The sequence below is a fragment of the Narcine bancroftii genome, chromosome 4 (assembly GCF_036971445.1).
Source record: "Narcine bancroftii isolate sNarBan1 chromosome 4, sNarBan1.hap1, whole genome shotgun sequence".
Taxonomy (NCBI): Eukaryota; Metazoa; Chordata; class Chondrichthyes; order Torpediniformes; family Narcinidae; genus Narcine; species Narcine bancroftii.
In genome coordinates this window covers 210,398,407-210,424,571 of record NC_091472.1, presented here as the reverse complement: position 1 = coordinate 210,424,571, position 26,165 = coordinate 210,398,407, and the positions used below count along the sequence as shown (strand labels likewise).

The 26,165-nt window shown below is 41.4% G+C and overlaps 1 protein-coding gene across 1 annotated transcript in view; it reads left to right on the top strand.

Moving 5' to 3' along the window:
- LOC138761545 (endothelial zinc finger protein induced by tumor necrosis factor alpha-like) overlaps positions 1-22,009 on the top strand; it is a 68,416-nt gene extending 46,407 nt beyond the window's left edge. Inside the window, exon 5 of the mRNA XM_069933857.1 lies at positions 20,573-22,009. Coding sequence (XP_069789958.1) covers positions 20,573-21,924 — 1,352 coding nt within the window. The 3' untranslated portion in view covers positions 21,925-22,009. The remainder of the gene's footprint in view (positions 1-20,572) is intronic.
- Positions 22,010-26,165: the final 4,156 nt, after the last annotated feature.

The window sequence follows — 26,165 nt, the reverse complement described above, 5'->3', positions numbered from 1 at the left end:
TTCAACATCTGTAGTTGGGGAGAATGCTGAACAAATGTCGAGGTATCTAGAGGGAAATGAATCCATCAGAGAGAAGCAGCATGGACTCAGCAAAGGCAGGTTCTGTTTAATGAATTTACTAGAGTTCTTTGAGGATTTACAGAGTGCAGTAGATACAGGGGAGCAGATGGACGTTCTTTACCTGGGTTTTCGGAAGTTGTTCGATAAGGTGTTGAATAAAAGCCTTGTACAGAAGATAATGATGCACAGAGTTAGGGGAGATGTATCAGTGTGGATTGAGGATTGGTTAACCAATAGAAGGCAGAGAGTTGGGGTGCAGGGGTGTTTCTCGTTGGCAATCGGTGGTGAGCAGAGTGCTGCAGAGGTCTGTGCTGGGTCTGCAACTGTTCACATGAACCATCTGGAAGAGGCGATGGTGTAGTGTATCTAAGTTTGCTGATGACACTAAATTGAGTGGAGAAGCAAATCAAGGAGAGGATATGGAATGTATGCAGAGAGAGTAAAATGAGGCGGGGAAAGGCTCTGGCAGACGTTATCTCCAGCAGACAATGTTACCAAATATGAGGTTCTCCTCTTTGGAAGGAAGAACGGAAGATCAGAGTATTATTTACCGGTAAATAGTAAACGATTGCAACATGCTGATGTGTAGAAGGCCTTAGGAGAGCTTGTGCATGAATCGCAAACACCTGATTTACAGGTGCAGCAGGATATCGCAAAGGCAAATGGGATGTTGTCCTCCTTCATTACTGGAGGGATTGAATTTACGAACAGGGAGGTTCTCTTGCAACTGTACAGAGTACTGGTGAAACTGTATCTGGAGCACTGAGTGCAATTCTGGTCTCCTTCCTTGAGGAAGGATATCCTAGTTTTGAGGCAGTGCAGAGGAGTTTCACCACATTGATTCCAGGGGTGAAGGGGTTGGCCACTGAGGAGAGAGTGAATTGTTTGCTTGTACTTGCTAGAATTTAGGGGATCTCACGGAAACATAAAATTATGAAAGGCAGAGATAAGAATGAGATCCGCAAGTTGTTTCCATTGGTGGGGGAGACCAGAACTAGGGGACAATGCCTCAAGATTCAGGGTAGTAGATTTAGGAGAGAGATGAGGAGGAACTGCTTTTCCCAGAGGGTGGAGAACCTGTTGAATTCGCTGCCCATTGAAGGAGTGGAGGTGACCCCAGTAAATATATTCAAGACAAGGTTGAATAAATTTCTGCATAGTAAGGGAATTGAGGAATGTGGGGAAAAGGCAGGTAGGTGGAGATGAGCCTATTATTAGGTCAGCAGGCTCAACGGGCCAAATGGCCTACTCCTGCTCCTATTTCTTGTGTTAACGGAAATTAGAAATGAATGTTCATGCTGTTGTTTGGAGACTCCGGAGATGGAATACAAGGTGTTGCCCCTCCAGTTTGCAGGTGGCATCGACGATTGGGGTCCAGATTGTTGTCCCAATGGGGATTTCTTTGCAGTTCCAGCTCTCTGTGTGTTTGTATAATCCCCAGTCGGCCCACTGCATCTGTACATCAGGAGTTTTCATCTAAACTGCATCAGATCTCTTGGGACACTTACCCTTGGTACTTGCTGGACTGGCTGGTAAAATTTGTCTAAAAGAATTAACAACTTGCTTTAGAGCCAAGAGACATCCACAACTGTAATGATAGAAAATTCCAGAAGTATGTGGGAACCTTTCTGTGAATTGCGCAGTTTGAAATTGAGCCAAAGGACTGGCCTGAGTCTTGCGTCCTTGAAAAAGATAAGCCACAGCTCTGGCAGCAGAATTGACGGGAAGCCGAGAAGATGTTATTGTAAACGTAAACATTGTGATAAGAAAGTTTGTTTGCGAAACCACAGAGACAATTCTGCCAGCAGCAATTCTCTTAAAGGGACCAAGTAAGATACAAAATTCGTTTACAGTTCCCAGGAACTAGGAGAAGCAAGAGTAGAAGGCATGTTGCAGTGTGAAGAGCCAAGATGGATAAAAAGGAGCCTCATCGGGTAAAGACCTCGAGCAAACAGATTCTCTCAAAGAACTGTTTGATCGTGAGTTAAGCCAGCAAAGCGGATCGACAACGCTTGGTGGGAGGTTGAAGTCAGTAGCCAAAGAAGTGGCTTCAACTAGCAAGCAAGAAGACTCTGTCAAGGCACTGCAGGTGGGGGGGCATGGCAAGATGGCGTAAGGAACAGACGTGCCTTCCAGTCCTCTCCTGACTCTTTGTTATTGTTTTGTCTATAAGTGCCTGTTAAAACTTTTAAAAAAAGTTTAGAAATAGTTAGAGGTGTTGAGTTAGTTTCGAATGGTACAACTGCTGAAAAGAAGTAAACAAAAAACGGCAACAGATCGTTAAGAAACTGCATTTCCCGAAGTTATTTGAGCCTACCTGTTTACAAGAAGCCAGGACTCAGCGTGGAATGGATCCAGGAAGAGAGGTACAAGATTTGGCAACGGAGCTCTGCTCTTTGTCGGCAGGGCTCTTTAAAGATGGCGCCCGGCAGCCCTTGGAACAAAGGGCTGGCCAGGCGCGTGCTCGTGAATCAACGCCTGCTATGTCAGTGAGTCTTTGACAGCTAGAACAGCTGGGACGCTGCCAGCTGAAGACCCGACTTTGAAAAGATGCTTACCGATTGATGTAGCGGTGGCGCTGCGAAATGCACCTCCAGTAATGAAGACTTCAACAGACATTGATGTAATGAAGGCATTTGATATAATATGGGTTAAGGATAACCCTGGCCATCAGCCTCCAGATACTGCTGAGGAGGTTGTGGCAGGGGTTTCCACACGCAGTCACACTATAAGAAAAGCAGTTAAACCAAAGGAAATAGAAGACCCTTTGGCTATACAGAAACAGCAAGATCCTACTGTACCTGAATCTATTCCAGTAGATATGTTTATTAAGAATCTTGAATCTAAGTTATCCTCTACAGTAAGGCTTTAGTTCAGGTTAATACAAAGCTTAATACTTTGGTGAACATTAATACTCAACAGATGGTTGATTATGGAGCTTTTAAGCCTGAAATGAGTGAAAGACTTGATTGTTGTGATCAAGGCATAGTTGAGGTACGGGACCAAATGCAAGATGTAAATAAAACAATTGAAATTTTACAAATTCAGAATAAAAATTTGGCGAAAAAGGTTGATTATTTGGAGAATCAATCTAGATGGAATAATATAAAAATTGTTGGTTTGCCAGAAGATATGGAAGGATCAGATCCAAGAAAATTCTTTATTGAATGGATTCCACAAGTGTTTGGACACGATAAATTTCCGGAAGGCTTAATATTGGAACATGCTCATAGAGCTTTGAGAAGAAAGTCTTTTCCAGGACAATATCCAAGACCTGTTTTGGTTCATTGTTTAAATTATTGTGATAGAGAGACAATTTTGCGTGTGGCTATAAGAAATGCACAACAAAGAGGATCTCCCTTGATGGTTCAGAACAATCGTGTTTTTTTTAATCCGGATTTGAGTCAAGAAGTTATGTCTCAACTACGTGAAAGAAGTGTTGTGGAAAAAAGGATATAAAGCAACATTTAGATATCGTGCGGTATTGAAGATTTTTCATGATGGCTATCAACCAAAATTTTTTGATAATTCTAAGGAAGCTATGGACTTTGCTCAATTATTACCAATTACGCAATTTCAGGAAAGACGTAGTCCACCACGGTCTCCAAAGAGAGTGGAGACGCAAGATGGGAACCGAATTCCAAGAAGAAATGGAAGCAATGGTGGTCGGAGTGACAAAGTTGATTAAAAAAAAATTTTTTTTTCTCTGAGAAGATTTCAGATAATGAAACGGGAGTTGGGAGAGGGAGCTGAGTGGGCATCATTTTCCAGAAGTCATCAGCTACGTGTGAGTTATCTCACACCCAATATTTTGTGGGAGTTACCACATTGAGCGGTTGAGACAGGAGGAGGTGGTTCTTTTTTTTTTAATCAATTTTTGGATTAAGGAGTGAAGTTTTTATTATTATCTTTAATTTTTTTTTGTAGGTTTTTTTGTGTGTTATTATAAGTAATGTCTAAACTTAAGTTTGCCTCTCTTAATGTTCAGGGTTTAAATAATCCTATTAAGCATAAGAGAGTACTTGCTTACTTAAAAAAATTGAAAGTTGTTGTGGCTTTTTTGCAGGAAACTCATTTAACAGATAAGGAACATTTGAAACTTAAACGTGAATGGGTTGGACAAGTTTTCTATTCTTCATTTAATTCAAAGGCGAAAGGAGTGGTAATTCTGGTGCATAAGAATTTATCATTTCAGTTACAGAATGAAGAGAAAAATGGAGGAAGATTATTAAAATTGAATTGTACAATTTTTAAATGAGGCTTAGACTTTGCTTGATGTTTATGCTCCAAATGTTGAAGATACAGCTTTTATTGTAGATGTGTCTTTATTACTTGGACAAACGAATTCCAATGTGATGATTGGGGGAGATTTAAATGTGGTATTGGAGCCTTTATTGGACAAGTATCCAAGAGTAATTAAGAAATCTAAGATGGCAGAAAGATTTAAATTTAGTTGATATTTGGCAAAGACTTAATCCTACAGAGAAAGATTTTTCTTTTTATTCTTCACGTCATAATTCCTTTTCAAGAATTGAATATTTCTTAATTTCAACACATTTGCAGGATAAGGTTATATCTGTGGATTATAAGGCAAGGTTGGTTTCAGATCATTCATTATTATTATTAGAATATCAGAGTTCACAAGATGTTCAGAGAACCCCAAGATGGAGATTTAACATTATGTTATTACAAAAACCAGAATTTATTAGTTATTTAAAAAAACAAATTGAGGATTTTATTAGTAATAATGTTAACTCTGTTTCTAGTCATTTTGTTTTATGGGACGCAATGAAAGCTTTTTTACGAGGTCAAATTATTAGCTATGCATCTAAAGTAAAGAAAGAGAGAATTAGAGAGATTGAAGATTTAGAGAAAAAGATAACTGTTAGTGAAAAAGAATTAAAAAAAATGCTACTGAAATGCAAAAGAACCAGTTAACTAATTTAAAATTAAAGTATAATGAATTACAAACATATCGATTTGAATGTTTAATGAATCGAGCTAAACATAGGTTTTATGAATGGGGTGAGAAAGCTCAAAGTTTTATCATGGCAGTTAAAAAAAGAACAATTATCTAGGATTATACCAGCAATTAGAAAAAAATTGGGTATTACTTTTAGACAAGAAGAAATTAATGAGGAATTTTGTAATTTTTATAAAAAACTATATACATTTGAGTGTAAAGATGCAATAGATTCTTTTTTGAAAAATATTAATTTGCCACAGTTGAATCAAGAAGATAGACAAGAGCTGGATAAATCTTTTACAGAGAATGAAATTGAAATGGCTATAAGAGATATGCCAAATGGAAAGGCACCTGGTGAAAATGGGTTCTCTATAGAATTTTATAAAACTTTTATGTTGATATATCTTCTATTTATAAGAATGTAATACAGCAAATTTATAAAACTTTTCAATTACCTGAATCTTGTTCTAATGCAATAATTACGGTTATACCAAAAAAAGATAAAGATCCTTTACAGGTTTCTTCTTATCGACCAATATCGTTGTTAAATGTAGATTATAAAATTGTGGCTAAAGTTATGGCTAATAGATTGGCTCAATATTTACCTAAAATAATACATAAAGATCAAACAGGATTTATAAAAAAACAGATATGCGTCTGATAATATTTTGTGATTAATTACTTTGGTAAATAAATTTAAATCTCAAATGAATTATCCAATAGTGGTTTCATTAGATGCAGAAAAAGCTTTTGATAGAGTGGAATGGAAGTTTTTATTTAAAGTACTTGAGAAATTTTGTTTTGGTTCTTCGTTTATTGGATTGATAAAGGCTTTATATAATAGTCCGAAGGCTAGAGTTGCTACTAATGGACAGATTTCAGAATCTTTTGATTTAACAAGGTCTACTAGACAAGGATGTCCATTGTCACCTGCTTTATTTGCTATAGTTATTGAACCTTTGGCACAGTTAATACGTCAAAATGAAAATGTTAAGGGTATGAGAGTTTTGAATGAGGAATATAAGATTAATTTATTTGCAGATGATGTTTTATTATACCTGGTAGACCCTGATATTTCTTTACCAGAAATTCAAGAATCTTTAGAAAATTATGGTCAATTATCTGGTTATAAGGTAAATTGGGCTAAAGTGAAATTTTGTCAATTTGTAAAGATGATTATTCGATTTATAAAAATAATACGAAGTTGAAGTGGATAAAACAAATTAAATATTTGGTAATTAACGTCAATACAGAATATCAAGATTTATATTCAATTAATTATCTTTAATAAAAAAGATTAAACTAGATTTGATTAGGTGGAAGGTTTATTGGGGAGGAATAATACTATAAAAATGAATATTTTTCCTCGGATACAGTATTTGTTTCAATCAATTCCTTATTTAAAAAAAAAAAGTTCTTTTAAGGATTTATATAAAGCAGTTAGAGAATTTTTATGGAAGGGAAAATTTCCGAGGGTAGCAATGAAAAAATTGATGTGGGACTTTCAATTTGGAGGTTTGAGATTACCTAATTTTCAATATTATTATGAGGCAGCTCAATTTAAATTTCTTAGTGCATTAATGAATATGGAGGATCCGCCCAGTTGGGCAAAGATGGAACTGGCAGTTCTTTTAGAAAAATCTCCACATGAATTTTTGTTTTGATAGAATAAAAATTTGTTACAAACTTATGATGTACCAATATTGAAACACTTGTTGAATTTATGGACAAGTAAACTTGATAAAATGGGTCTTAAAAATAAATGGTCTGGGCGATTGCCATTATATAATAACCAACTTGTTCCTTTTACGGTCTCGAATATCACTTTGAAACAATGGGAAAGGAAAGGAATAAAAAACTTATCTGATTGTTTCTTTGAAGGACATTTTTGTTCTTTTGAGGAATTACAAAAGAAATTTGGTATTAGTGGAAATTCTGTATTTGTGTATTATCAGTTAAGATCATTTGTAAAACAAATATGTGGTCACCAAATGACTTTATTGCCTGAAACTAATTTTGAGAAATATGTACTTTCAGTACCAGAAAAGGGGTATATATCTGATTTATATTGTATTTACAAGAAAATGAAAGTAAGAAAGATTGGGATAAAGATAAGCTGAAATGGGAAAAAGATTTAGGTTCTACAATAGCTGAAGAAGCTTGGATGGAAATTTGTCAAAATAGTATTCGGAAATTGATTAATGCTAGATTAGCGATGATTAATTATAATTTTATACATCATATACATTAATGATCTAGATGATGGGGTGGTGAATTGGATTAGTAAATATGCAGACAATACTAAGATAGGTGGAATAGTGGATAATGAAGAAGGTTTTCAAGGATTGCAGAGGGATTTGGGCTGCTTAGAAAAGTGGGCTGAAAAATGGCAGATGGAATTTAATGCTGATAAGTGTGAGGTGCTTCATTTTGGTAAGAAGAATCAGAACAGGACATACTTGGTAAATGGGAGAGCATTGATGAATAGAGAAGAGCAGAAAGATTTAGGAGTAACGGTACATCGTTCCCTGAAGGTAGAAACTCACGTGAATAGGGTGGTGAAGAAGGCTTTTAGTATGCTGGCCTTTATCAATCATTGCATGGAATATAGGAGTTGGGAGGTGATGTTGAGATTGTATAAGACGTTGGTGCGGCCTAATTTGGAGTTCTGTGTGCAGTTCTGGTCGCCTAATTATAGGAAGGATATAAACAGAGTGGAGAGAGTGCAGAGAAGGTTTACCAGAATGTTACCTGGGTTTAAGCATCTAGAGTATAGGGAGAGATTGGACAGATTGGGTCTTTATTCTTTGGAGCGTAGAAGGTTGAGAGGGGATTTGATAGAAGTATTTAAGATTATGAAAGGGATAGACAGAGTGGATGTGGATAGACTATTTCCGTTAAGAGGAGGAAAGATTAAAACAAGAGGACATCAGTTAAGAATTAAGGGGCAGAGGTTTAGAGGTAACATGAGGGGGAACTTCTTTACTCAGAGAGTGGTAGCCGTGTGGAATGAGCTTCCGGGAGAAATAGTGGCGGCGGAGTCAATTGTATTATTTAAGAAAAGGTTGGACAGGTATATGGATGAGAAGAAGATGGAGGGTTATGGGCATTGTGCAGGGAGGTGGGACTAGAGAGGGGTGTTTTGGTTCGGTGCGGACTAGAAGGGCCTAATGGCCTGTTTCCGTGCTGTAATTGTTATATTAATTATATTTAACACCAGAAAAATTTAAAAAATTTGGTCTTAGTAAAGACTGTTGTTTTCGTTGTGATCAGACAGCTAGTACTTTTTTACATACTGTTTGGTCTTGTGACTGATTGCAACAGTTTTGGAAAGGTATTCAATCTATATTTAATAGATTATATAATATTTGTGTTGTTTTAGATCCTGATATATTTTTATTAGGAAATATGCAATCATTAATTGATTTAGGATGAAATGATTATCAGATTTCTTTTATCTATTTAGCTTTAGCAGTGGCCAAGAAATGTATAGCGTCTACTTGGAAAGATAGAAATATAATAACTTTGGATAGGTGGTATTTAGAGATGAAGCCTTGTTTAATTATGGAAAGGATATCTTTTTCAATTCAAGATAAGATGTCTTTTTAAGTTGAAGTGGACTCCATTTGTTAAGTATATGCAATTAAGTTTGATTTCAGTATGTTTCTAGATGTGATATTTTGGATCTGATAAATCTTTTTTTTATTATTTTTATTTGTCATATTTTTCTTTTTTTTTGTGAGTGCTTTTTTTAATATATAATATTAATTTTACTAACTCTTCACTCTTTATTTGGGGGAGGGGAAGGGTGGTTTTTTATATATTTTTTTTAGTTCTTATATGTACAGGGGTGGTTGATTTAAGTTAGGTTATTAATGTTGTATTGTAATTATATTATTTTATTTTATATCCTTTCTTTAAATGTAATTTTCTTTGTATTCCTGTGATAAAATCTTTAAATAAAGTTTATAAAAACAAAAGGCACTACAGGCCTCATTCACTGGCTTAAACGTTAGTGGAACTGGACCAGATGAATGTATGTTGCAAAGCCCCACTGGTGCTGTACCAAGTGAAATGCAGAAGATAGAGACTCATTCAGCAGTATCTGAAAGTTCAGATGTGAATCCTGATTATTGCATTTCCCAGGTTATAAGTTCAGGAAGATCTTCAAAGTCTTCGAAGGCATCTATAGCAAGTACTGATCCATGTCTCTTCTTGTTGCTGGAGAACCAGATGCAACACAAGGATCTCCAACAGTGCCAGTACTTACAGCCCAAGGATTCCCACCAAAGCCATCACTTATAGCCCAAGGATTCCCACCAAAGCCATCACTTACAGCCCAAGGATTCCCACCAAAGCCATCACTTACAGCCCATGGATTCCCACCAATGTCATTACTTACAACCCAAGGATTCCCACCAAAGCCATCACTTACAGCCCAAGGATTCCCACCAAAGCCATCACTTATAGCCCATGGATTCCCACCAATGCCCTTACTTACAACCAAAGGATTCCCACCAATGCCATCAGTTACAAGTCAAGGTCCTACAAATCAGTTCAAGATCCGTTTTCTCCATTCACCTCAAGACAACCAGTCACAACCAAGGTGGACGAGATAATATATCACTTATAGCAAAACTAAATGAAATCTGTGCTATGTTACCACAGCAACAAGATTTATACTGTTCACCTAAGAAGGAAGTTCCAGTTTTTAATGGAGATTCATTACAATATCTGACATTCATGAAATCTTTTGAACATCACTGAAAGTAATACTAAAAAGGCTAAAGATTGTCTTTATTATGTGGAACAGTTTACTGCAGTTGGTCAAAAGTTGGCAATATCTGAATCCAGAACAAGATTTTAAAAGGGCAAAAGAATTATTGCAACATCATTATGGCAATAAACATAAAATCGCCAGGGCCCACATAGACAAGATTCTTTTTTGGTGGGCAATAAAATCAGAGGACACAAAGGCTCTTTCCACTTCATAATACTTTAAGTATTCCCCATGCCATTGGTGCTCTGTGATTAGTAAGAGATTGTTTAAGGTGGTATGTGAGTGGGAAGGGAAGGTTGAGAACCACTGTTCTAGATCTAATTGTTACTGAAATACTTTGCTTGAGAAAACTTGTCATTGGTCCATTTCCTTTGGAGTTCTGAGACCGTGCACATAAAGAGTCAATTAGGTATAATTAAAACAGTGGTTTTCAAACTTTTTCTGTCCACCCACAAACCACCTTAAGCAATCTCATGGCATAGAGCAGGGGTGTCAAACTCAAATTCACAGAGGGCCAAAATTAAAAACTTGGACTAAGTCGTGGGCCAAACTAAATATTTATTGAAAATTTTCAACGACATCTGCATGTTTTCTCTTCTTTCAACATATGTAATTTTAAACTTTTTCTTATTAAAATAAATGTTTAATAATAGTTTTGGTTAAACTCTTTCCAGAAGAAGCATTAACAAATGAGAAATAAAATATTCAATAAATAATATTTCTCTATAGCCTTTAAGCTCCTTTTAAATGTATTTTTTTCACAAGCCAACAAGTCAAAAAAAAAACAACTTGCTTCAATGAAAATCCAATCTTTCAACTATGAACAGTCCAAAGTTAACCAAAGAAAATATTAATCCAAGCTTAGCTTGCTACACTGTGATTTACTCTGATGCACCTGGGTCTAACCCAGATACTTGGCATCTCTTCTTAGATGCAAGTTCATCAAACTCTGGGGTCAGACTCTGAGCTGAGGAAATCTTCAGGACTGAATGAAGGTGCTCGTCAGTAAGACGACTCCTGTGTGGTGTTTTGTTTATCTTCATCAAAGAGAAGAGTTGTTCGCAGAGATATGTGCTGCCGAACATTGACAGCATTTGAGCAGCTTGTGCACGGAGTTGGGGCATTGTGTCGGGAAGGAACTGTGGGAACTGCGCAGCACCGACAGAGTCATACTTTGACTTGAGTGTGTCATTACACTGGAGCTCAATCAGCTCCATTTGGAGGTTGGTTGGAGCATTTGTCACGTCAACTGCAAACGGATTGCTGAGTAGTTCAAATCTGCATTTCTGGGCTTCAAAGTCAGCAAATCATCGGGAAAACTCCACACGAAGTACGCTTAGTTTTTCAGCAAACTCTGCACTGGGCAACACGGCAGGTGAGATCTGTTCTTTCATAATTTGGCAGCACAGAAAATGAGCCATGTTTCCCTGCAGCATCTGAGTTTCCCACAAGCACAACTTGGTCTTAAAAGCCCTCACTGCACTGTACATGTCTGTAATGACGTGCCCTCGTCCGTGCAGCTGCAAGCTTAGCGCATCCAGATGGCTCACGATGTCACACAGGAATGCCAGCTCACAATTAAACTTTTTATCCCTGAGCTCTGTTGTGTATAAACAGACATATTTCTTCACGCAGCTCAAAGCATCTCTTCAGTACTTTTCCTCGGCTAAGCCATCGCACCTCTGTGTGATAGGGCACGTCTCCGTATTCTGACCCTAACTCCTCCAGGAAGGACTTGAACTGGCGGTGATTTAAACCTTTGGCTCTTATGAAGTTAACTACTCGAGTTACAGTTCATAATATGCTCCATTTTCAAGGCTTTGCCACATAAGGCTTCCTCGTGGATTATGCAGTGGTAAACTTAAGCTCACCTGCATGATTCTCCTGCATCTTCTCCCGAATCCTGCCCACCAGTCCACTTTTCTGACCATGCATCGCAGGCGCACCATCTGTCGTTAGTCCCACAAGTTTATCCCAAGGCAGCATCATTTCATTGAGACATTTGGACACCTTGAAGATTTCTTTTCCTGTGGTTGTGCCATGCATGGATTTTAATCCTAAAAGTTCCTCTGTAACGGAAAGTTTTGTGTCCACTCCACGGATGAATATTGATAGCTGGGCAGTATCTGATGTGTCGCTGCTCTCGTCTACAGCAAGTGAGTATGCCATAAAATCTTTCCCCTTCTCCTTCAGTTGTTCTTCTAGATTAATAGCAAGCTTACAAGCACGCGCAGCCTCGGTGTTTCTGCTCAGGCTCACATTTAAAAACGCTTGCTTTTTATCTGGGCAAATGACATCGCAAACTTTGAGCAGGCACTTTTTAACAAACTCTCCCTCTGTAAAGGGCCTGGCTGATTTGGCGATCTCTGCGGCCACAATAAAACTAACCTTTACAGCAGGCTCACTTTGGGATTCTGCTTTAGTGGACATAGTTTGCTGTAAAACCAGACTTCTTTTCATCTCCTCCACCTTCTGGAGCTTTTGCTTCTCGTTCAGAAAGGTCCTGTTTTCTGTCTTTCGTTTGGCCATTTTTCGTAAGGGGTTTATTACATGTGAGTTAGGCGACAGGTCGCAGATGCTAATGAAAGTAAACAGAGGAGGTGGGGGCGATTAGCGGGATGACTGCCAATGCATTTGCAAAGCATTCTGGGATTTGTAGTATTATCTATGCATGCGCTATCTGGCGTGGTGGCCAGAGGGCCAGCTCTAATACATATTTGATATGATCTTGCGGGCCAAATATAATTATATCATGGGCCAAATTTGGCCCGCGGGCCTGAGTTTGACATGTGTGGCATAGAGAATACTTAAAGTGGTATGTGAGTAGAAAGAAAAAGGTTGAGAACCACTGCTTTACAGACATATGCACTCTTTCTGAGAGGATATTGTAATGCAATGGGAAGTAGTGTACATTTGCAAGAGCTGAATTTGTTTGTTAATTTGTCAATTATTATAAACAAGTTGCCTTATGGAGAATGAAAGTTGCAGAGTTTAAGATGCTTCCCAGAAGGGGCACCATTTTTGAGGATTATGTACAATTTTTTAATGGCATGTGCCTGTTAACACAACCAGTGTTTTGAAATATTAAGGATACTTCAATAGTTCCTAAAGATGTAAAGAAATCATTGTTTCAACAGAAATCAAAAGGAAATACCTTTGTTATTGTTGTGTCAGATACAAGCACAGGAAAGAACAAGGAAACCTAGGAGAAGGAAGATCGGACTGTTCATGAAAGTTGTTTGTATTGCAAAGGTAAGCATGCTTTAGAAAGATGTTCATGATTAGAGAAAAACTCGCATGATGAAGAAATTAACTTTTTTTTAAAGAAGAATGGAATCTGTTTTGGCTGCTTGTGTAAAGGACACATCAGCAAAACTTGTAATAAGGGACTCAGTTGTGATACATGCAGTTTAAAGCATCCCACGTTACGGCATACTCAACAAAGTAAGGTTGAGAAGGAAGTCAAACAATCTGAATCCAAGACTAACAAGACAGTCAGAGAGGATGCTTCAGACAGTCTTACTGGGGCTGGTGACAGAGCCCTATCAATAGTTCTTGTGTAGGTTGAAGCTAAAAAGGGGAGCTTCGTACTGAAGACCTACGCATTTCTTGATCCAGGAAGTACCGCATCATTTGTACTGTGGAATTAATAAATAAACTTAATCTTCATGGAAAAAGATCACAGATCTTATTGAAGACAATGAATGATGAAAGGAACATTGAAACTAATATAGTTTCAGGTTTAGAGATTGCTGGATTGAATAGTAATGAATTATGCCTGTAAATAAGGAGAATATTCCATATCAGGATGATATTAACTAGTGGGCTCATCTAAAAGATGTTTGCTTACCTAAGATTGATGCCAAGGTTGAGATGTTAATTGGATTAGATGTACCAAAAGCTCAAACTTCTAGATGTAATAATGATTCAAAATGACAGGCCTTGTGCTGTGAGAACATTGCTGGGATGGACAATTAATAGACCTTTAGGAGGGAAAATGAATTAATGATCAGATGTTGAACATGAATGTCAACCAAATTTCAGAAATCATTGCTAATAATTTCTAGGATTGTCGTACATCAGTTATTTCAGAAAAAGAAGCAATAGATCTTTATCAAGAGTTAAAGGAGATCTGTAATAAAGGAGGTTTCTTCCTTATGAATTGGATTAGCAACAGTCGAGATGTGTTGGCTGTTATTCCTGAGGCAGAAAGAGCAAAGGAGATAAAACATCTTGACTTTGATTGTGACGTTCTACCTGTTGAAAGAATCTTAGGTGTGCAATGGTGTGTTCAATCTGATGTTTTCAAATTCATAATTTTTTTGAAAGAACAGCCTTAAACAAGAAGAGGTATTCTTTCGATCGTACGTTCAATATACGATCCTTTCAGAATGTTGGCTCCAGTAGTATTAATAGCCAAGAAAATTCTGCAAGAATTGTGCAGAAGAAAATTTGGATGGGATGAAACTGTACCAGAATCCATCACACAAGATTGGATATATTAGATTGAGAGTCTTTAAATGTTAGAAAATTTTGGAGCCAAATCATGGGTGTCCAGTCCACAATTTCTTTTGTGACCTCAAGAAGAGTGGCCTCAAAATCCGGAAGAGTGAAAAGAAATTTCATTGAAGGATCATGGAATCCAAAACACTAATGAAAATGCTATTCAAATATCTAATGAAAATGATGCAATCACTCAATTAATTTGCTATCATTCTTCATGGCTTCGTTTGAAAAAGGCAGTAGCATGGGTGTTTACAATGTAAAAGCATAGTTTTTAACCTATCAAGAAAGAGAATCTGAAGACTTGAGAGAGTTGTTACTTAACAGTTGATGAGTTGGTGAATGCTGAATTGGGGATAATTAGTTTCTGTCAGAAAAATGCATTTGATAACGAGATGTCAAAATTGAAGAAGAATCTGAATGTTACAAAAACAAGTCACACTTACAAGCTAAATCCTATGTGTTAGGATGTAATGATGTATTGCGAGTAGGAGGAAGATTGGAAAAAGCAATAATGCCAGAAGAAATGAAACATCCAATTATATTAGCTAAGGAATTTCATGTTTCTGATTTGATTGCATGACATATACATGAGAAAACAGGTCAGTTTCAGAAAGATATTTATGCAAGACACAGATGGAAAAACAAGTGCAAATTATTGCAGATTTATTTTGAAAAAGATCGATTAAAGACCATCTTTCATTATTACAAGAACAATTAAAATGGTCTTATGCTACACAATTTTGTATGTAGAGATATTGTAATTATCATGGACGATTCTTCACCAAGACATTCTTGGATGCTGGAGAAAATTGTATATATAGGTCTAGATTAAAACCAAGACTGGTTATTTAAATAGATCTATTACTAAAATCTCTCTTTTACAGGATGCTGAAAGTTTTGATTTCTAATCTTATACTTGTATTATTTTGTGCATCTGTAATAGTAATTATTATATATTAGTCATTGATGTCTATTATAATAATTAAGGGGCGGAATGTAAAGGTTAAAAACTCTTAGTTAATTTTGTGCCTGTCTCTTTAAGAGAACTATTATTTGTAATGTTACCATAGTGACTATGATGTAATCTGTCATAATTTCTGCCTAGGCTAAGTGCTGGCCTCCTCATTCTACAAGATGTGAACATGAGAAATTTTTCTTTGAATTTTTGTTTATTTAAAATTTTGTATCTTTATATACCTTTGGTATATCTCTATATCATACAGTAAATGCTTTGTTATTCATCATTTTTAAAGTCTTAATGCGAAGCTATGCAAAATGTTTACCTGTTCTATCAACGAATTAAAACTACATAAAGTATCTGCCACAGTTTGATTTGTTGGATTAAAGAGATCTAAATTGGGGTATGACAGCTCACGCTTTGGAAGATGGTACTCTGAAATTAGGACTCTCCTGAGGCATCCAAGGTTGTGGCAGTCAATACCAGTCTGTGAGAGACACTGAAACGATACTACAACCTTTCACCTCTTCCCTAGACACTGAATTCCTACAAGCTTCTAAGGTTTCAATATTCAAAGGGTTTTATTCATTATTATTTCATTCCTTCCTTTTTATAATTTCACAATAACAACTAAAGGGACTGTGGATAGCATAGAAACAGGAAATCTACAAGGGGAGATAGGAGCATAAACATATTTTCTCCAGCCACTGGATCCATCCAGAAGCAAAGCATTGTACAAAGGGATAGGTGTGATGCTCAGTCATTTTGTATCAATTTCTCATGAGTCTCTCTTTTTACATGAAGTTCACCCATTTAGTCATGTTGTCAGCGCTGTTTGTACTGTAGCTTTGACCTACAGGTCTCTCCATGACCAGCCAGAATAATCAGGATCCTTTTAGTTCTGGATTGTCACTGTATGAATGGCGACTGTCTCTGCTGCACCACCTTCTCAGCTGTTTGGAGCCTCTTAGCTGTTTCATTAGCCAGTCGCCCCAGCTTCTGAGTTGGCGACCGAGCCCTTTGGATGCCTTTCTTGTACCGTCCAGGGGCAACAGAATCATGAAGATCTGCTCCATCTTAGTGATACCACTCTTTGTCCTAAACCTGGTTATAAATGGCCAACCAGGCTATTGGTGTATCTTCTGTACACGTGTCAAGGGAACCCCATATCCCAATTAACAGGATTCCTTCCAATTAGTCGTCAGCCACAGATATGACTTCTGTCAAAAAAAATCTCATGGTTTTACAGCAATTTTCTCCCAGCTTTGGTCTGGATATGTAACTACATGTCCCATTTAATAAAAGATGTCACGTGTACCCTGCTGCATTCCACGTGTTTATATCCTTATCTTCACTTGTCTGTGATCAGTTCTGTCTCAAAATCCATTCTCTCATTTCCTGTCTGGGGGGTAGGGCCTGGGTCTAAAGGGGATCCCTCCCGTTGAGTTGGTTAGAATATTGGAATAGATTCAACAGCTATAAAATTCATTCTCTCAACATATAAGTAAAACACATTTACAAAGGTATTATGCATCTGTCTAAAATTCCTCTTTTCAGTCATGACGCCAGTATTCACTTCAACTTGGTTCTGGTCTTCTACTGGCTCTAGACCTTTTTATCCCCACCTGCTGCTGAGATATCAAACAACACGACTTCACCACAGTGAAGTGCCCCTCCAGTCTCTCCAAACTAATCTCAACCTAACCATCAAGCCTGCAGCCATTGGCTGGCGCAGCCGGATGACGACTCAGACACCTCCTGTTACCCCTCCAAGAGGACCTCACCAAAACTCCTCAAACTACCGTTTCACGCACCATCTCGAACTCATCAATTCCAGTCACCTCCGTGGCATGGCCTCCAGCCTCATTGTTTCCCAACCCCATACCTCCTACCCAAGATCCACAAACCCAATGGTCCCAGCAGACCCATTGTGTCCCTGTCCTCCTGCCCCACTGAATTGGTCACTGCTGACCTCGACAGTGTTTTGTCTCCACTGGTCCAGTCCCTCCCCAACTACATCCACGGCACTTCACACGTCCTCCATCACTTCAACAACTTCGAGCTCCCTGAACTTGATTGCCTCATCTTTACCATCGATATCCAATCACTATGCACTTCCATCCCCCATACCCAAGGACTCAAAGTCCATTGTTTCTTTTCTGACAGAGATGGTGACAATCCCCCTCCACCGTTACCCTTCTCTGGCTGGCAGAACTTATCCTCGCCCTTAATAATGTCTCCTTTGACTCGTCCCATATTTCTAGGTCAAAGTGCAAGCCGTGGGTACCCACGTGGTCCCCAGTGATGTTTGGCCTTTTGTTGCCTCATGCACCCATTATGAGTTCATCGACCTTATCCACTTTAATGCCTCAAATTCATTTGACCCATCTGGATCACGGTCTCCTTCTCAGGAGACAAACACTTGGCAGGATCTTCCACAAATCCACCTAGTCTCACGGCTACCTTGACTATTCCTCTTCACACTCTGTCCCCTGAAAACATTTCATTCCTCTCTCTCAATTCCTCGGTCTCCGTTGCATCTGCTCCCAGTGCTTGGTCTTCTATGCCAGACTTCGGAGATGTCTTCCTTCTTCAAACAACATGCCTTTTCCAGCGGTGTGGTCCTCAGCAGCTTATCCTCCATTACCCCCACATCTACCCTGGCCCCCTTCGCCCTCACGTGTAACAAGGACAGGATTCCCACTGTCCTCACCTACCCCCCCACCAGCCTCCACATCCAACAAATGATCCTCCACCATTTCTGCCACCAACAGATACATCTTCTCTTCTCCTCCCCTCCCCACCTTCAGCAGGGATGACTCCCTTATCCACTCCTCCCTTCCCACCCACTGCATATTTGGCACCTATATCTGCAGGAGATGCTCCACTTGCAGTCACACCTCCTCCCTCACCACCATTCGGGGCCCCGAACAGTCCTTCCAACTGAAGCAACATTTCACTTGTGAATCTGCAGGGGTTACCTACTGCATCCGGCGCTTCTGTTGTGGTCACTCACCTCTGCAGCGGAGGGACATGTTCTTTTGAGAACCTTGGCTCTGTCCTCTGCATGGACCTCCCAGGGGCCACCCATTCCATTTCTTTCCCACCCTATCCCTCCATGGTTTAATGTACTACCAGACAAATTGGAGGAACAACACCTCATGTTGTGTCCAGGCACCCTCCAGCTGGTTGGCGTTAACATTGACCTCTTCTATTTTTGTTAGCCACCTACCCTATGGCTCTTTCACTCAAGCTCTGCCCCACTCTACACCCTGTTCCACTGTCTCTTGGGTCAGTTCTGGATTCATTGAGCCACCCAATTCCCCCACCAATTCTCCCCTTCCCTTTCTCCTATCTTTCCATTAATTCCTTTTGCTGTTGCCCTGTCCTCCTCCCCTGGCCCTTCCTTACCTTCTCCCCAGCCTTTTCGCCGCCTGCTTTTGACACAGGGCTCAGGCCTGTAACATCAGTAATATTATCTTTATCTCCTGTGGACACTGCGAGATCTGCTGAGTTTCTACTTTGCAAAAGAGGCGTGTTCCCCCTCCCCCTCAGGGTGCCTAGCCCGCAGGTGGGAGGGAGCGTGATTGACGGTTTCATTGTTGAATGTGACAGGGAGAATGGGACATGTGGAGGTGATTGGGCTGGAGGTGGGTGTGAGAGAGGGACAGGTTTCCGAAGTTGGTGACGTATCTGCTCTATAAAATACAGTTGGACCTGCTGAGTTTCCCAGCCTGGTGTTTTTATTTCAGGGAGCATTTTCCAAACTTGGAAAAGCTCATACATTTCCCTACAGGAAAGGACATCACAAGAAATGTCACCCACCAGCCAATCAGTGCCACCTGTTGGTGTTAGTCCCACCCTGTGAGGCGATTAACAGATACAGTGTCCAACAGCGTCCAAAAACTCACACAGCATCTATAGGGAGTGAAGGGAACCAATGTTCCGGAAAATTCTCTTTCTTTCCCTCCTCCTCGTAGAACATGACAGCACAGTTCAGGATCTTTGGCCCTCGATGTTGTGCTGACCCACATATTCCACATATTCCTGCCAAAAGAATACTTGGCACTTCCTACCTTGTAACCTTCTATTTTCCTTTATCCGTGTGTCTCTTTAATGCCCCAAATGTTTCAGCCTCTGGCACCATCTCCGACAAGGCATTCCACGCACCCACAACTCTCTATATATATATAAAAACTATCCTTCATGTCTTCCCTCAACTTGCCTCCCTTCACTTTGTTGGCTCCTCCCGCTCTGGGATAAAGGCACTGGCTGCCTCTCCGAATCTTGTAAACCTCTGTTACGTCTCCTCTGGTTCTTTTCCTCTGGTTGTCAAATAAGTCACGTTCATGTTGCTTCATTTGATCTAAACCAACTGGAATCAGAGTATTTTGGAGAACTTGGCAAGATCCGGGCGGAATGTTTGAATGAAAAGAGAAACCAGTGACTCGGATCGTTTTGGACCACGGGAAATGTGTCAGCAGATGTTGGGTTTCCCAGGCGCGGGGATGGAGTCGGCTCATTCTTCAACCCACTTGCTGGGGGATGGGGGAACTAATTGGAATCCTGGCAACTGGTGCATGGCCGAAATGTCCGAGGACTTCTCGGGGATCTCCATCTACGAGCATGATGAAGTCTGCAGGTTTCTCACCGCCCATAGGAGATAAAGGATTATAACGAATGTTTCAGGCTTGAGCCCTTCGTCCAGATACAGGTCCCTGGATTAACAGACTGGGGAGAAGGGAAGAAAAGGCAGGGGGACAAATGGTGATCATTGGCTATAGATGGCAGGACAGGAGAGGGAAATAGTGAGAATTGATTGGGGGAGGGAATTTTTGGCTCTTGACACCATGTATTTACTTGTCCTTACTGATCCTCCTCACAGATCAGGACACGTCCACGATTTGTCATCTTGCTGCCCGTGGCTCCAGGGTGTGTCGTCCTGGAACACTGGCTACAGAGAATGCCTTGCTCCCTCTCACTCCACCATCTTCTCTTCACAGGGTGAAGAAAGCAGTGCGTTTGCAGGCAGGAAGCATCAGAAAACGCCACGTTCTGGTTTGACTCTCCAACTGGATTCCTCCGCTCCATAGTATCTCCCACCTTTATCATTGCATACGGAGCACGGTAAACACCACACAGATGCCCCACACCTGTTGAGTGCTTGTACTGGACTCCAGACGATTGGCCAACATGGAGGGTCAGGTGACCAGTGATACGGAAAATAAAACACTCCAGAGTGAGGCGTGTGGTGGGGAGGAACTTCCTTTGGACTTGCTGGAAACACATCACTGCACTCACCCTGGGGAGAGACCGTTCCGCTGTTCCGAGTGTGGGGAGGGATTCACCAGCTCTGATGTCCTGCTGCAACACCAGTGTGTCCCCACTATGGGGAGCCCATTCTCCTGCTCTGACTGTGGGAAGAGCTTTCAAACCTCCAAGGAGCTGGAGGAGCATGGTTGTGTTCCCTCTGGGGAGAGTCCATTCACCTGCCGCGTGTGTGGGAAGAGGTTCACCCAGTCCTCCAGCCTCCTGCATCACCAGAACATACACTCTGGGGAGAGAGCCTTTAAATGCTGCATGTGTGGGAAAGGGTTTTCTCAGCCCTCCAAACTGGAAGCACACCAGCGGGTTCACACCGGGGAGAAACCATTTGACTGCTCACTCTGTGGGAAGGGGTTCTCTCAGCTCTCAGGCCTGCAGGCACACCAGCGGTCTCACACTGGGGAGAAACCATTCACCTGCTCCCTTTGTGGGAAGGGGTTCTCTCACTCCTCCAACCTGCAAATACACCAGCGGGTTCACACCGGGGAGAGACCATTTATCTGCTCCCAGTGTGGGAAGGGGTTCTCTCACTCCTCCAGCCTGCAATCACACCAGAGGGTTCATACTGGGGAGAGACCGTTCATCTGCTCTCTGTGTGGGAAGGGGTTCTCTCAGCCCTCGAACCTGCAGTCACACCAGAGGGTTCACACTGGGGAGAAACCATTCACCTGCTCCCTGTGTGGGAAGGGGTTCTCTCACACCTCCAGCTTGCAAATACACCAGCGGCTTCACACTGGGGAGAAACCATTCATCTGCTCCCAGTGTGGGAAGGGGTTCTCTCAGCCCTCCAACCTGCAGGCACATCAGAGAGTTCATACTGGGGAGAGACCATTCACTTGCTCCTTGTGCGGGAAGGGGTTCTCTCAGACCACCAGCCTGCAGGCACACCACAGAGTTCACACTGGGGAGAAACCATTCACCTGCTCCCTGTGTGGGATCGGATTCACTAGATCCTCTAACCTACTGAGCCACCAGAGAGTTCACACCGGGGAGAAACCATTCACCTGCACCCATTGTGGGAAGGGCTTCTCTGATCCCTCTGGCCTTCGGGCCCACCAACGGGTTCACACTGGGGAGAAACCCTTCACCTGCTCCCTATGCGGGAAGAGGTTCTCTCGGCCCTGCCACCTGCGGACACACCAGCGGGTTCACACCGGGGAGAAACCGTTCAGCTGCTCCCTATGCGGGAAGGGATTCTCTGATTCCTCCAGTCTGAGTTCACACAAGCGTATTCATACTGGGGAGAACCCATTCACCTGTTCCCTGTGTGGGAAGGGGTTCTCTCAGCGTTCCAGCCTGAGTTCACACCAGCAGGTTCACACAGGGTAGAAACCGTTCACTTGCTCTCTGTGCGGGAAAGGGTTCCCTCAGCCTGCAGCCTGAGTTCACACCAGCAGGGATTCTCACTGTCCTCTCGACAGGACACCAGAAAATATAGACAAGGGAGACTTTGCTCACCTGATCCCTGTGTGGCGAGGTGCTCTCTCAGCTCTCCGGTCTGGGGACACCAACAAGTTCATGTGGTGGGGAAGAGGGAGTGTTCAGGATAGATAGCCAGCATTTTCTCCCTCTGATTTATGCATTGTACATTAATGGCACACTTGTTTAAGGTGAAGACAGAAGTGGGAAGTTTACGGGAGATGATCAGGGTAATATTTTACCTAGAGAGTGGTGAGTACCAGGAACGGGCTACAAGGTGGAGTTTGCCCTTGACAGACTCATGGATATGGAGAGAGGTGGATCACGTGCGGGCAACAGTTTAGTTTAACTTGGGCATCTTGTTCAGTACAGACACGTGGGGTGAAGGGTTGATATTTCAGAGGCCACAGGTTGAAGGATCGTTGTGTCGATGGGGATTTTCCTTGTAGCCTGAGCTCCTCCCTGTTTCTCTGCCCACTATTATTTGGACTTCTGCCCTCTCTCTGCAGGGTTCAGGGTTTCTGCCGTCTATTACCTTCCGTAGATGCTGTGTGACCTTCTGAGTTGCCCCAGCATTTTGTGGCTGTTGAGATGACCGGTGGCTTTTGTGACATGATCATAAACCAGCCAGGTAAATGACGTAAATAAGTACTCTCCCGTTTTCAGAGAAGTCCTACAAAGCTACAGTCGTTGAAGGCAAAAAATATGACAGCATCTTGAGAGTGGAAGCAATTGATGTTGACTCTTCACCTCAGTATAGTCAAATCTGCAGCTATGAAATTGTTACTCCCAATGTGCCATTCACTATTGATAAAGATGGGTTTATTAAGAACACAGAAAGTGAACTACAGCAAAGATCGATAGTACAAGCTTGCAGTGACTGCATATGATTGTGGGAAGAAATGTTCAACAAGATGATCTTGTTGAGGTCAACATTAAACCTACATGTAAACCTGCTGGCAAGATTGGAGTAAGAGAATTGAATACGAGCCTGCTACTGGAGGCTCAGCACTATTTCCAAGCATGCATTTAGAGACGTGTGAAGAGCCTGTCACTTTCATTCAAGCAACAATTGAATTAGAAACAAGCCATATTGGCAATGGATGCATCATGGACCTCAAGTGTTTGAGTGGAGAAGGAAACCATCCTTTGTAATTCTGACAAGAGAAACGAATCGTCATCACGATTCCTTTATGTGCAAAACTACCGCTTGGTTTTCCTCTTCCGTCAGAATCCTTCAGAGAATGAGAAATTCAGGCCTGGAGAGTTCCATTGGAAGACGCCCTAGTCAAAGGAGAGGACTAGCTGTCCGGTGTTTTCCTTGGAATAGGAGAAACAGAAAGGAACTCTGTGGTGACCTGAAACAAGAAAAACTCTCCGAAAACTTATAACAACCCTCCTGAGTGGTAGCCATTTGTCTGTTAAGCACCAAATCCTGGTGAACTTTATTAATGCTAACTCTGTGCTCAGTACAAGAATTGCCTGCAACCAGTGAGATTGGACTGTGAACCAAAGAACTTTGCTGAACAAACGCAGACATTACACACACCTGCACTTAGAATTAGAAGGGGGTTAAGTAAGTCAATAGAGATAAGGTTTGATTCTATTTTCATATTCAAAGTTAATTAAAAGCAACATTTGTTTAAGTAACCCTTTGTTGTGGTGCATATCTATTGCTGCTGGGGTCCTCTGGACTTGTAACATTTTATGGGGGATCGTCTGGGATATGAATCTGGGACCTTGCACCCTATGCGAGATTCATAACCCTAGAGGGTTCTTGTTGGTTTTCAGAGAGAGAGTTTTCTCGTTCCAGGACAGCCACTCCAGTGTCTTGCTGACGAAACTTGCCCCCTTCAGGGTTTTCCAGATGATAACAAACCTCTTTCAGATCACCACGGAGTTCTTTTCTGTTTCCCCTGTTTCAAGGGAAACACCAGACAGCCAGTCCTCTCCTTTGACCAGGCCGTCTTCCAGACCTTGATAGCTTGTCCCTCTGGGACTGAAGTCTCTGTCTCTCCTCTCTCTCACTCCCTCCCACTCTGAGAGCAAAGCTGTTCTGCCCATGCCTGCAAAGATCACATCCTCTTCCAGACAGTAAACTGTTTTTCAGACAAAGCTGCTGCTGTATGTTGCTACATTGTTGCCCTTTGCAAATAGCACTCCATCACGAGTCTGTGTGAACAGCTCTAATAAATCTTTCCCAATTTATCTCCAAAACACCTCTATATACTCTGTCATACCTTCCCCCGTTAAAGGAATTTTAACCCTTGAGTTAAAATACAGTTATAACTAAACTGTCTTAAAAAGAACTAAAGAGATAACAATTTGTGAGAAACAGAAGTACCTTCACAGAATTTGCTCGAGACAAAAATTGAGAACAAAGAACTTTTATTATACTATTACAACAATGCAAAGTTGGGTGCTTCCCCTTACCCTGGGAATACTCACAGATACTGGGGCTGACCCAACTTTTATACATTTCATTTCAGTACAGAGATACCTTCCCCCCAACATTCTTCTGCCTCCTGGATTGGTTTAGCATTAGGTAATTCTGCCCACGTGGATTCTAACTTATCAGTTTATGTGTCTTCCTGCAAACTTGTTAGCCAGAGAAGTATCATGTCTTTGTTCTTCACTCATTAATCAATCCCTAAGACTTGCTAAAGCTATCTACTTGTTATCCTGTTTTGAAGATCCTTAGTTTATTACACTTTTACAACCCTTCCTCTCATTCCAGCATCCCTTCACCCTGATTTCACCCATAATACTTCATCTCTAATGAGCACTTGCTTGACTCCTCACATTCCAGTATCCCTTCACCTTAAGTTAACCCATAATACTTTATTCTTAATTGGCACTTGCTTCCAGTATCTCTGGACTCCTAACATTCCAGTATCCCTCACACAATACATAATATATAACATGTTACAATACAGTAACCCAATTTTTATCTATTGTACGGATTTTTTCTGTCCTACACTTTTACTTTCCCCTTTTCTACCTTTTGCTTCTGTCTCTATTTTACTTCAGTCATCCTGCAGATAAGGCCACTCTCCTGCCATAGTCGTCTTACGCTCCCCAACAGCACTGGCGAACAATCCCCCCCCCCCCCCCCCCCCGCGTCATTGATCCCAGTCCTGCCCAGGTGTCAACAATCTGGATGAGCTGGTGGAACAGACGGACACATGGAGGTGAATGCAGAGAGAGGCTGCCTGAGGAGCCCTGGCAAGGGGTTGGTGGAATGTATTTGCGCCCACTTCCCTGATCAGCATGTTACATGCTGATGGACAAGAGAGACCCGAGAGGGAGTGGAAGAAAACAAAGGTTGTGAGCTTTATGAAGAGGAACAGATCACAGCAGCAAAGGAGTCAGGATAAATGTTCCGAAGGCCGTGGTTTTACACTGGGAGTCAGTTTCGGGAACACTGTCCTGAAACATTGTGGGCCTCTCTGTTAGTGCAGCCCTCGTTCAGAGGCAACAAACCAGAATAAATCTGGCACTGTCTGTAAGCTGGGTGCTCTGGATTCCTCTCCCTCTCCAAAATGGACCGGTTCATTTGGATCTAATTGGGCAGCATATGTTGAAATGGCTGGAATCAGCACGTAGGAATTTCGATGCCTTCTGTGCCTGACAATAAGCTCTCACCGTCATCATGCAATGTGTGTGTGTGTGTGTGTGTGTGTGTGTGTGGGGAATGGGGGGTGGGTGGGGGTTGGGGACAGAGCCTGGTTGTTGGAACAGGTTTTGGACCTGGGAAAGATCCAGTATTGGGAGGTGGCTGATGTGTCCCATGTATTGTATGTGTGTGGGATGAGTTGTTGGAGGGGTTTGGGGGATGCTGGGGCCTTTTTGAAGGGGAGGCTGTGTTTCTATGGGCTGGGGGACAGTGACTGAATGTGGCTGGCTGTACCTATCTGTAGTGCCTGGGTCTGGAGAAATATTTCTAATTAAATATTTGCCACCCCACCCTTCCTCTCTTCAGAAGAAGTGTGACCTCATGCACCACTAGACCCAAGGACAGTTCATTTCCGCCCCCCCCCCCCCATCACCCTCCCGAACAAACCCCCACATTATGTTGCTGAATCAGTGGATCCTTTTGTAACCCAGCATTTTGCACACGGTTTCAGATTTATTGTCAGCGGACATACATG